At 31.8% G+C, this 13,347-nt stretch overlaps 1 protein-coding gene across 2 annotated transcripts; it reads right to left on the reverse strand.

The window, feature by feature from the left end:
- Nucleotides 1–9,419: 9,419 nt before the first annotated feature.
- Nucleotides 9,420–12,676, reverse strand: LOC107890734 (protein phosphatase inhibitor 2). 2 transcript variants are annotated; one of them, XM_016815261.2, is made up of 5 exons: nt 12,618–12,676; nt 11,715–11,768; nt 10,836–10,960; nt 10,485–10,655; nt 9,420–9,872 (listed from the first exon to the last, which is right to left on the reverse strand). In XM_016815261.2, the coding sequence occupies exons 2-5, from the start codon at nt 11,717–11,719 to the stop codon at nt 9,670–9,672; spliced, it is 504 nt and encodes a 167-aa protein (XP_016670750.1). In that variant the 5' UTR covers nt 11,720–11,768; nt 12,618–12,676; the 3' UTR covers nt 9,420–9,669. The 2 variants fall into 2 exon arrangements, with proteins under 2 accessions (XP_016670750.1, XP_040957023.1); XM_041101089.1 differs by lacking the exon at nt 12,618–12,676 and adding an exon at nt 12,437–12,581.
- Between the last annotated feature and the right edge of the window lie 671 nt (nt 12,677–13,347).

Consider the following 13,347-nt stretch of genomic DNA (forward strand, 5'->3'; position numbering starts at 1 on the left):
CAAACATCTTAACTTTAATTGTTCCAACACCTGTAATTTTACAAGAAGCATTATTTCCCATCAAAACAATACCTTCAGACACTATTTCGTAAGTTGTAAACCAATCCCGATTGGGACTCATGTGAAAGGTGCAGCCTGAATCAAGGATCCACTCCTCGCTCACTTTAAAATTGTTGACAGAAGCGACTAGAAGTTCACCATCGCTGTAGTCTTCTACAATATCAGCCTTACCAGAATTTTATGGTTGTTTTCCATTTTGATTCGCAGCCTCCCTTTTGATCTTGCTTTGTAGCTTATAGCACTTAGATTTAATGTGCCCTTTCTTCTTGCAAAAGTTACAAGTTTTACCTCTGTTTGAAGACTTCGATCTACCTTTAGATTTACCGTGAGGATTCTGTTCCTGTGTCCTTCCACGATCATCATCAACAATCTAATCTTGTTTCCTACGAACAATGAGACCCTCTCCTTATGAGTCAGTTTTAACCACAAGATGCTTTATCTTATCATACGAGGTTAAAGAATCATAAACCTCATCAATTGTAAGAGGCTCGCGACTATATAAAATTGTATCTCTAAAGGTTGAATAAGACGGAGGCAACGAACAAAGTAGAATCAACCCTAGATCTTCCTTATCATACTAAACCTCCATGGCCTCCAAACGATGAGCATAAAGACGCTACTTCATATGCAGCTTACTAGTTAGAGTTTTCGACATACATATTTGTTCCAACCTCTTCCATAATCCAGCGGCGGTCTTCTCCTTCATTACATCCTACAAAATTTCGTTAGACAAATACAGATGTAACTGTGTTAATGCCTTTCGATCCTTGCGCTTCTTCTCTTCCTCCGTTAATGTTGAAGGCGTCTTATCTACCCCTAGCAGGACTTCCTTTAAGTTCATCTGTACAAGAACTGTCTGCATCTTTATCTGCCACAACGCGAATCTAGTGTTGCGATCCAACAGTGAAATTTCATACTTCAAAGACACCATTACCGTGATTGAGATGAACAACCTGGAAGCTCGGATACCAATTTGTAAAAATAGAATATCGGTAATGACAATATATCGCAAAGAAAATAAAAATAGAAATAAAAATAAAGAACACACAGATTTTACGTGGAAACCCTTTCGGGAAAAAACCACGAGAAGAGGAGAAGAAAATTCACTATGTCGAATTCGAATTATTACAAGAGGAGTAGACTACGTCTATTTATAGGCTTGTAAAACCATATTCTAATAGGAGTAAAACACCTTATTCTAATCAATATTAAATAGATGGAGTTTAATAAGGTTTAAAAAATCTTATTTTAAAATAAAATAAAAAAATATAATTCTATAGGGATTTTACTTTTATTTTATTTTACCACAGTATTTTATTTAAATAAGAATTCAGGTCACATAATTCTAACAGTTGATATTGTCATGTGCTGCAATTTTAGATCCTCGTTATAAGTTGAATTATGTACAGTATTGCTTTACTACAATCTATGGTATTCATGCTTCAGATTTTGTTGAGACCATTCTTAGCAATCTTGGACTTTTGTTTGATGAGTATGTTAAGAAATCCAAATCTACGTCTTCCTCTTTGGCTGGGAGTTCCAATATTTCGGATAAAAATCCAGTTGATTCTGGTTTGGATGAACACAATGTTAATAGTGCTAATTTTGGGGGATATTTTGATAAGAGTGATGATTATAAACGGTATTTAAATGAATCTAGCACTATGAGTGAAAAGTCACAGTTGGACATTTATTTGGAAGAACTGGAGCTTGAGTTGAATAGTCAAATAAATGTTTTTAGATTATTGGAGCAAAAGTTTAGTTCGATACAATGAGCTTTCATTATTGGCTCGTGATCTTTTGGCAATTCCAATATCGACTGTAGCTTTCGAATCGACTTTTAACATGGGTAAGAAAGTTATCACACCTTTGAGGAGTTCATTAAGCCAAAAACGGTTCAAGCTGTTGTTTGCTTGGATGATTGGATGCGAGCTAATGGATTTTCAACAGGTAATTATTATTCTCGTTTTATTGTTGTAATTTTATATTACTTTTTCATCAATTTGATTATCTAATTATTTATTCTTATTTCATGTTAGAAATTGGTTGCAAAAAGGATGATGAGGATGATGTTTCTTCGGTTGCTTTTTAGGATACTTCCTTTCTAATTGTTGAAAATTTAATTTAGCTTACAATTTATATTTTGTTATAAAATTAAATATGTTGATTGGTTAATGTATGGAGATTTTGGTTGGTTGATTATATTTTGCAAGTTTTTTTATACAATTTTGGTGTTTACTAGAGGTGATCATGGGTTGGGTGGCCCGGCCCGACGGCTCGCCCGAAAAATAAGAGGGTTCGGGTAAAAATATAGGCCCAAAATATGGGTTTGGGCAAAAAATAGGGGAGTTCGGATAAAAATATAGGTCTGAATATATATTAAATATATATTTTTTATTTTTAATATATACTACTTTTAGTTTTAAGTTTTAAGTTTTGTTTCACTTCCTTATAGTCTTCCAAAATCCGTAACCCTATCGTGCCCTCCTCCCCTTTTTTTCCCATTTCCAAAATCAAGCTACCTCCACCGAATCACCGATCCACCTCCGGTCCTCCACCCAATTCCATAATCAAGCATTTAAGGGTTTGTTTATTCCTGAATTGCCAACAAATTCGTATTTAAGGTAAACCGTTTGTTTATTCCTTAATGTTCATATGATTTTTTATACTAATTATTTTGATTTTTGGGTAATAATGTTGCTAAATTTATTCGTTAATGTCTGTGGAAAGAAGTAGAGATATTGAATAATGATTTTTTTCCTTTTTTCTTTTATAATCTGAATGATGGATTTCTAGGATTCTCTTCCATGCGCTGAGAATGGTTTAACCCTATGCTTATTTCTCCAGACTATGATACTAAAATAAGGTTTGAGCTTAGGTGATTTGAGCATGTTTTGGGATGACTAAATTTTTTGAAAGCCTGCAACTTAGTCAAGAGAAAATCTCAAGCTAATTCATAATTTAAGCCATAATCTTGATTTGGAATTTCAGTTGAGTTAGCATGTGTTGGCAATACACATGTTCTAACTTATGCAGTTTGAATTTCATTCAAGTTAAAGAAGTCTGTCTATGTGTTCTTAGCAGATTTTAATTTACTTAATTTTCGTTGTATTTTGCTTAATTTTCGCATTGTATTTTGATTAATTTTGGCGTTTGAATCTTTTAAGAAATCATTAACAACGGATCCCTTCCATTTTCTGTCTGTTTATTTCTGGTTAATCCGGGTAACTTCATTTCCTTCTTCTTCTTCTTCTTTAATGAAATGAAATTTGTCAATTAGCTTTCTATTAATCTATGATTCAATCAAATAATTAAGCGGCAAACGTTTGTTTATATGTTTATATCTGGAAATGAAGTTCTCAGAATTTTGAAATTGCATGAGATTCGAGTTTAATGAATTTATTATAATGTTTACTGAGATCACAAACTTAGTTTCTTCATTTAATCTCATATTTTTTGGTTTTTCTTTCTTTTATTGCAGAAACAAGCGACATTGAAATCGATTTGGCTTACCTTAGCTTCCTTTCCCGTAAGCTTTCATTGACATTTTCTTTTTAGAATTTAATTTAATTTGATTTGATTTTATTTTACTTTGTACAACATTTTGCAATTAAATGGAGGATTAGCAAATTTTCTAGATGTTATGCTAAAATTGTTTATCTACTAGTAGGAAAATGGGATTGAGAAATGGAGATGCTTCTATTTAAGAATTTGGATTGGATTTATACAGTTTGAATTTCATTAATTTCTTTTTTGGTACATATGTAATTTAGCTTATAGAATAAGTATGACTATCTCAATTGTTTAAACGCAAAGGATGTTTTCTAGTTTAGGATTATATATACAATATTATGCTTTCTACGTTTATATATAAATTTGAAATCTAATAAATGTTTTTGTTCCATTCAATTCTTATTCCTTTTTTGTTTGTGTTTTCACACTCTAATTTATTAGGAATTTTTAATTTTAAAGATTGCTTTTTTTGAATTTCATGTAATGATCTGATGATCAAATGTATTCTCCGCCTCAGATGTGGTCTGGGTTCGAGTCGTATTAGTTACATTGATTGTTTTTTTCTTGTTATTATAATTTGCAAAAAAAATAAAAATACTTCTTCATATTTTAATTTACTAGAATTTCTTGATCTTGGTTAGAGTCTTTTAAATGCTTTGTTGAATTCAATCTAATTAAAAGGGGATAAAAACATCAACATCAATCATCCATTCACAAATTTGGTCTTTAATTTTCTCTCTCTTTATTATTCTTGTTTTCTTTATTTTAATTAGGATTAGTTGAATTAAGTTTTAAATTTTAAATCATGTCAAATTCGTTAAAGTAGTTAATCATATTCTAATCTCTCTTATTGAACTAATTTCCACTCCATTAATTCAATATTTACATAGGTGCTATAACTTTTCCTCTACATAACGGACTTTTAAAGTTAAACTATTTTATCTAGTTTTCATTTGTAGACCATGATATCTTTTTAAAATTATTTCAAATTTTTTTTATACAAGGTAATTTTAAAGATAATTGATTGTAGCTTAAAATTATTTCTAAAGTTAGTATGAATTTTATTAAAAAACATTTAATAACAAATTGGATAAGTTTAAAATTACAACATAGATTGTAGTTTAAAATATAAGAATACATAAATAATTTTATATTAATAATTTATGAGAAATGAATTAATCATAAATCTCCATGCAGGTACAACAATTAAAGTTAATAAAATATAGCATCCTTCTCATCATCTTTAAGATCTAGCCTGGAAAACTAAAATCAAAATTATTTTTATATCATTGAAGTAAGTAAAAATCCAATAATTTTAACCTATTTGTTTGGCGAATACTCCATCCAACATCTCCATTCTCATAACCTTCCAATCCCAACTGCACAAACCACCATATTATGATCCTCAGCCTTTTCCATTCTACTTTTAATTTGCTTTCATTTAATTTATAAGTTTTTCTTCTGTTGTATTATATATATCAAGCACAATGACACTGTTGTGCTCGAAATTTCACATTATTGCCTTGTTCTCTTTCATGCTTCGCTGCTCAATCGTGGCTGCTACACAATATTTAGGTTCAGTTATTTAATTTTAATACATGTATATATATTCAATAACCGAGTTATAAATAAGATTATTTTTGGATTTCAGGACTTGAGTTTTTACGATTATGGCTAGTTCGAACACTCCTATACCTGTGGATGATGGGTTTAATGAGTATGAAAGTGCTCTCAAACGTCAAAAGTCTACCACTTCAAAGGTGTGGGATGAAATGACAAAGCTTGAATGCGAGAACAAAAATGAATTGAAGGCACAATGTAATCACTATAAGACTATCTTCTCTGTTAAGTCTTCTAGTGGAACCTCTCATTTAAGACGTCATCTAAATAGATGTTTGAAAAAAGTTAATAAGGACATCACTCAATACACCATAGCCACTCAACCATCACCAGAAGGTGTTCCATCTATAAAAAACTACAAGTTTGATGTTGATGAGTGTCGTCAAGCTATTTTTACTTTTCTTGTGTGTGGCAAGCATTCATTTAGGACAGTTGAAGAACCGGGATTTAAATACATGATGAGAATTGCTAGTCCTAATTTTAAGAATATAAGTAGACATACAACTGATAGGGATGTCCTAATGTATTATGCAAAAGAGAGAGATCGTGTTAAAGAAGAGTTGGCTAAAGCACCTGGTTTAATTTGTCTAACTTCTGATAATTGAAACCCGGAGCATACTAATGATGAATATATTTGCATTACTGCTCATTGGGTTGACAAAGATTGGAAGCTACAAAAGAAAATCATAAGGTTTAGACCTTTATTTCCTCCGTATAATGGTTTGAACATAGCGGATGAACTTGTTTTATGTTTATCTCAATGGGGTATAGATAAGAAAATTTTTAGCATCACTTTGGATAATGCTTCTTATAATGATGTTATGGTTTCTTGTCTTAAAAATTGTTTTCGTGCAAACCGAGCTATTTTCTGTGATGGTGCTTTTTTTCAAGTTAGATGTTGTGCACATATATTGAATCTTATAGTTAAAGCTGGTTTGGAACTTGCTGATGATGTTGTTGGTAAGATTCGAAATGGAATTAGGTACATAAAAAAGTCAGGAATTCGTAGGAAAAGATTGTATGATGTGGCCGACAAAAGTTTTTATTTGAATGTGACCAAAAAGGTTCGCCAAGATGTGTGTATGAGATGGAATTCTACTTATTTGATATTTGAATCTTCTCTTTACTATAAAGATGTGCTAGATTATTGGGGCCAACGAGATAAATATTATCAAATGTTTGCACTTCCTAACGAGGAGTGGAGAAATGTTGCTATTCCTTGCAAATTTTTGAAAGCCTTTTATGATGTGACGTGTTTTTTCTGGTTCTAATTATCCAACGGCTAATCTTTATTTTAGAAGGGTTTGGAAGGTTCACAAGGTCTTACTTGATATAGTTAAAGGTCCTTATTCATTTTTAAATCCAATGGTTAAGCAAATGCAATAGAAATTTAATAAGTATTGGGCTGAGTATTCGTTGATATTGTCATGTGCTGCAATTTTAGATCCTCGTTACAAGTTGAATTATGTGCAGTATTGCTTTACTACAACCTATGGTATTCATGCTTCAGATTTTGTTGAGACCATTCTTAGCAATCTTAGACTATTGTTTGATGAGTATGTTAAGAAATCCAAATCCACGTCTTCCTCTTTGGCTGGGAGTTCTAATGTTTCGGATAAAAATCCTGTTGATTCTAGTTTGGATGAACACAATGTTAATAGTGCTGATTTTGGGGGATATTTTGATGAGAGTGATGATTATAAACAGTATTTAAATGAATCTAGCACTAGAAGTGAAAAGTCACAGTTGGACTTTTATTTGGAAGAACCAGAGCTTGAGTTGAATAGTCAAATAGATGTTTTAGATTATTAGAGCAAAAGTTCAATTCGATACAATAATCTTTCATTATTGGCTCGTGATCTTTTGGTAATTCCAATATCGACTGTAGCTTCCGAATCGACTTTTAGCATGGGTAAGAAAGTTACCACACCTTTGAGGAGTTCAGTGAAGCCAAAAATGGTTCAAGCCATTGTTTGCTTGGATGATTGGATGGAGCTAATGGATTTTCAACAGGTAATTATTATTCTCGTTTTATTGTTGTAATTTTATATTATTTTTTCATCAATTTGATTATCTAATTATTTATTCTTATTTCATGTTAGAAATTGGTTGCAAAAAGGACGATGAGGACGATGAGGATGATGTTTCTTCGGTTGCTTTTTAGGATACTTCCTTTCTGATTGTTGAAAATTTAATTTAGCTTACAATTTATATTTTGTTATAAAATTAAATATGTTGATTGGTTAATGTATGAATATTTTGGTTGGTTGATTATATTTTACAAGTTTTTTAATACAATTTTGGTGTTTACTAAAAATAAATAAATAAAAAAAGGGTCGGCCGGGCTCGGGCTTAGGAATTTTTTCCTGGGCCGGGCCTGGACAAAATTTCATGCCCATATTTCGGGTCGAGCCCAAGACCGGGCCTAGGAAGCGGGCCAAAAATTTTTCTAGGCCCGGCCCGACCCATGATCACCTCTAGTGTTTACTAAAAATGGGCCGGGCCGGGCTCAAGCTTAGGATTTTTTTCTCGGGCCGGGCATGGACAAAATTTCAGGCCCATATTTCGAGCCGGGCCATGCCCGGTGCCTAGGAAGCGGCTCTACCATACACATCCGTAAAGAACAAAGAATAGACAAATTAGATTATTAAAACTTTGTAGCAACAGATTAAAAATATTAAATATTTATTGATAGCTCAATTTTCATTGATTATTTGGCTGCATTCATATTCTATTGATTATTTCACTAATTATTGTAATATATTGATTTTATTATTATCATTAACACGGTATTATTTTAAAATGTAGTAAAATAATAAGATAAATATTAAAACTATATATGAATTATAATCTAATCTGTAATGTTATAAATGGATCTTAATTTTATGTAATTTTATAGATAAAATTTTGATTTGATTTAATTTTTATAAATCACTAACATGACTGAATTAGTACTATTTTAGGTTGATGTATTGCATATACAAATAATTATATTAATCGAATATGAAAACAAATGATTTATTCATTTCTTTAAATGTGTAAAATTAAATCAAAATCAAAATTATATATATGAATCACAATTCAAATTTGATATGTATAATTACACCGAATAAAAATTTATATATTAAATTACATATTAAAATAAAATTTATTATAAATAATTTTATGGGTATGTTAAAGAATTACCAGACAACTACTGTTGAGTGTGAACCCATCGAGTGTTGTAGGCATACAAAGTCATGATGAGATTCAGGTGGGCCTAGCAACCATCAACCATCAACTATTGTCAGTTAGCCTCCTTAGATTTGCATGCTTTATATTTGGATTTATTCATGAGTCGAGTCAGTCACTCTGAAAATAAATTTAAACAAAATGTAAGATTTGCTGAAAAAATGAGTTGGCCTCAATCTAATCTGAATTATTAAAAAAGTAAAAAATTGTTATTTTTTTGCTCTTTTCTAACTATTTTACTACTATTTTCATGTTGTTTTTTTATTATGTTTTGATACAATTTTATTATTATGTTACTACTATTTTATTATTTTTTGGAACAAAATTTTAAACTTATTTTTCAAATTGAGCCAAGCATATCAAACGAGCCTAAAATTTTGGCTTGAACCCAGCCCGACCCATGAACAGGTCCATTCATATTCCATCTCATATCAAGTTGGGTATTAGCACTAGGAGCGAAATTTTTGGGGATTGAAATTAAATTATGTATTTTTGTAAGAGTTAAAATACAATTTTATCATTTTATTACTTTACATCTTTATAATTTTTAAATAACTAAAATAAAATTTTGTCATTTTAAAGGTTAAAATGTAATTTTACCATGTAATAACTTATATACATCTTAAGGTGCCGAAAGTAAAACTTTTCATTATAGAGGGCCAGAGCTCCTGGTACCGCCCCTGGCACCACCCTATAACCGTGGGATTTGCCACTGAGTATACAGCATCAGCAAAGACTAAGGCTAGCTATGAGATTGCGTCGATGAAAAAGTGACTAGTTTCTTTGAGTGAGGTATGGTAAACCTTTTTAGCCTACTCCATGTAGAAAGATGAAACCTTTTTGGGATTCTATACGTTGCAGTCATCCATGGCGGCAGTTTCTTTGAAATTATTGATTTAAGAGTTGGCGAAGTTTCGCCAATGGTATGTTGCTGCTTGGCCCTCTTCTCATTTAATTATTTATATTATCTTTCATAAAATACAACGGACAAGGTGTTTAGTAGCAATAAAGTATATAAAATTGTTGCTTTTTTCTTTATTTGCCAAACAACAAAAGTTTGAGCGTGCAGAACTTCACATGAACATGGTGAATTAGGCGGAACTATGTACAAGTGAACTAAATAAGAAAAAAATATATAGATTTTTTTTCCCTTTGTATGCATGGCACCAATATACCATCAAATACCATAAAGGATGTCAAAAGAGTCAGCTTTAGGTCTCGCTCTGTTGGCCGTGCAGAAGACTTTCAGGGCAAAGTGGCAGTACCTTCCTCTACACCAATGTCTTTCACACCAGAGCTTAAAGATGAAGATAGATCATCCTCCACCCTATCATGTTCGTCCTCAAGGAAAGAGCCCTTCCGTCGCAATTCCTTTATCTTGAAAAATTCATCATAGTGTGATTTTCGTTGCTCCTTAAAGTTCCTACCACTTTGATCTGTTTCAGAATCTGAAAAAAGTAGAACATACTAAAAACCATCAACCAAAGATTGAACACAAGACAATAAATCGTAAGCTAGTGATGACCTGGAAGACTTAAGATTGGATGGTGGAGTAGTGAAAGGTGTTCGTATCTTCATAACCTTTTTTGGACCTCTGTGTATCGTAGAAAAGTCATCTAGTTCTGTTTACTTTCTCAGTAAGTGAATAAGCATTAGAGAATACCATGAGAATCATACGGATGACTCGAGCCAAGAGAAAATGGCACAAGAAAATAATGAAACCTCCAAGCTATAAGTGAAAGCAAAAGTTTAGAAGCTATAACCCTTGAAATGATAATGTTCCACATCATGAATCTTTCCAGACACATCCCACCATTCCTCCAAAAAGATGAAAAAGGTTCATGAGATGATAAATTCCACTAGGAAAAACAAGGGCTTTACCCATCACAAGGTTGTCTGCTAGAGCAAGCCTCATATCATTTAGACTGAAAACAATCAATTTTGATCTTTTGAAAGATGAAGTTGTCATCAAATATGTTAACCAACTTAAAGGAAAGTGAAACATTTCTCAATATGCTATGAAAAAAAGGACAACTTAAAAGCACAGATAGTAAGAAAACCTTCTTCGTGAGCCACAGCATTAGCGTCATCACCCGAAGATGTCCAGCCAGCTGAGCACCCAGTTGTTTTTGTACTAGGGGAAGCCACATCCTTCAAAGCAGGGCATAATTTTTTTGCATCCATATCATCGAGACAATCATTGAAAACATGTCTTACAGGAGACAAAGACACTACAAACCGATATCAGATTTTATCGTGAGAAAAGCAATCCAATCTTTTTTTTTTTTAAAAAAAAGCACTCAACAAATGTAGACGTAACGTGAAAACAAAACTAGAGCAACTTTCTCTAATATCCAACATGCATTTAAACTTAAAATAATAGATTTCTTCAGAAGGGTTTATGAGTATACCATCATCATCATCAATCATAGGGTGGTACGGCGTCTTGGGTTCAGTTATTTTCTGCCTTACAGGTTTATTTGCTTCAATTTCCTTAAGTTTTTCCTCATTCCATCTTACACGCCTAATGCTACCCCTAAAAAGAATTATTAGATCCAAGGCACAACTAGAAACTATAGAAAAGTATATATCTTTCTTCAGCAAAAAACCTGTATTAAAATGAATGTGTAAGTAGGAAAATGAAAAAAGATTATGCAAAATGGGAATTTTGTACGAAAATAGCTAATATTTAACCATTTGAGTCAAGAAACTCAAACTCCAGCCATAGCCTAATCAAGGCTGTGATAAGATGCCAATATTTAGATGAGTTGACCATATCCTTCCACATTAAAGCGTCATATCCCCATAATGCATTGTCACTCGACAACACACACACATATATGTATATATAATGGGTACATTTTCAGTTACCCCTTTTTTATTATAGAGTAATAGTCTCATACTGTTGCATCAAACCATTAACTGATACATTTAGGAGCCTTTCTAAAATAGAGATACCATACGAATATATTAAGTAATTTGAAAATCCATTCTGTGTTAAATCAAACAATCTGCACGATCAACATGCTAAATAAACCAACATCTAAAGCTGCTAAGGTGAACCCTAAAGAGGGAAAACACAAGCGACCAACTGCAGCTAAAGACATTGAGATTATTGAGCAATGAAAGAAAATGCATCAAATACAGCAATAACTTCGCATTACACGGTATCAAGAACAATGATAAAAACAATTTCAAGTTAGCCACCAATCAACTCTACATCCCATCCATCTCCTTCTAGAAGAAAAAGGAAATGGAAAGGAAAGAATATGGGAAGATATTACAATTACTTCATCCGGAAATTTCTTGAGTGCCAAAAGCAAGCTTCAAATGAACCTGATCCACTGAAACATTATAAGAATCACTTATCAAAACCTCAATGTATGAAAAATGAATCATGTAAACTATTATAAAAATATCAAATACAAAGTGATAGATTTATCCATGAGCTTGTCGTAGCTGTTTTTCATGTAAAGAAACAAACTGAAAGGAAAACAATGTCTGGACTTGATAAAAATACAAATTGAGAAATTAGGTATTATGGAAAAGTAGAGGATATAACACCAAATTCTCTCAAAAGCATAACTAGATCAACTCCAAGGGAAAACCATGTCAAACCTAATAAAGAAATGCTAATAGCATCTATGAGAGGAAGAAATTACAGGGAATCATCCCAAAAAAAACTAAAAGCAGAATCCCCAACAACATTAGAATTGTAGGCGGGAATCTCATTATCCCAAGGCTACAAGGCTATATACATCGACAACTTGAACTAGCTTTGTTGAGTTGCAAGGACTCTCATTTCTCGATTGTATACCAGGTTAATGCATTTGAGGTTTACTGTTCTTAAAATAAAACAAGGAGAGGCATAATATATCTACATTCAAAATAAAAAATTCATGATCCAATTAACTATTCTAAACGAAATAATAATTACAATTATATGCAAGTAATTCAACCAAGAACCATAAGTAGAAGGAAGCAGGGTGAAACCAGAATTAGGAAAAAGTACCCAATAATCTATTGAATGAAATGTATAGAAGGAGAATGCATGGAGAAATACAATTTACAAGAAAAGTTTGATACGATCAAATTATCAATCCCAAAAAAAAGGAAAAAACACTGTTGTTGGTTTTATTGAATGAAATTGAAGTAGAGGAAATGAAAAAGAAATTGGCGAGAGAAAATTGTACCTTTGGATTGATCCTCTTGGCTATTGTAGTTGTATGAAAATGTTATTTTGAGGCTTTTATTATTTCTAACTTTTAGTTAAATTCGGATGCAATGGCGTTACCGCCACCTTCGGTCTATTTCACTTTTACTTTCACGTCAGCTCTCGTACATCTTGCCACCTCAAATCAACTTATTATTAAATCATGATACAGAAAAACAAAATAAATATTTTTTAACTTAAAATGTTTAGTACACCGCGGGATCAACAAAATTCCTCTACCCCTTTCCTCTCTACATCTATCTTTTCCCTTTTAATTCCCCTTTTTTAAAATTAAAACAAATTCATCGCCTCTAATTTGCATTATACCTTTTCATTTTACTTGCATCTCGATGGCTTAACAATCAAGGGGTCTACAACATCAACTCTGATGGGTAAAAGAAGATCAATAGATTTTTCAGAATTCATCTCCTTTAATTTGGCAATTCATTTTTCTCTATTTTTCATCACTGTTGTTTAATTTCGGACCAAATTTGAAAAACTTAATCATCTATGTTTTTTTTCTTTGTTAGCAAGCTTAATGTGAAATTGAGCTTTATATTTTTCGTACATTTTCGTCATTTATTCATCGATATTTTTAAAAAAAAAATTCAATTTTTTGTGATTTCCATTGAAGTTTACCATTTTTTTTGAATTTCTGATTTTTTTTTTTAGTGTTTTGGTGATTTAAATAGTTGAAGCTGAAAACTTAT

The sequence above is a fragment of the Gossypium hirsutum genome, chromosome D09 (genome assembly GCF_007990345.1).
Source record: "Gossypium hirsutum isolate 1008001.06 chromosome D09, Gossypium_hirsutum_v2.1, whole genome shotgun sequence".
In the NCBI taxonomy this organism is placed as follows: Eukaryota; Viridiplantae; Streptophyta; class Magnoliopsida; order Malvales; family Malvaceae; genus Gossypium; species Gossypium hirsutum.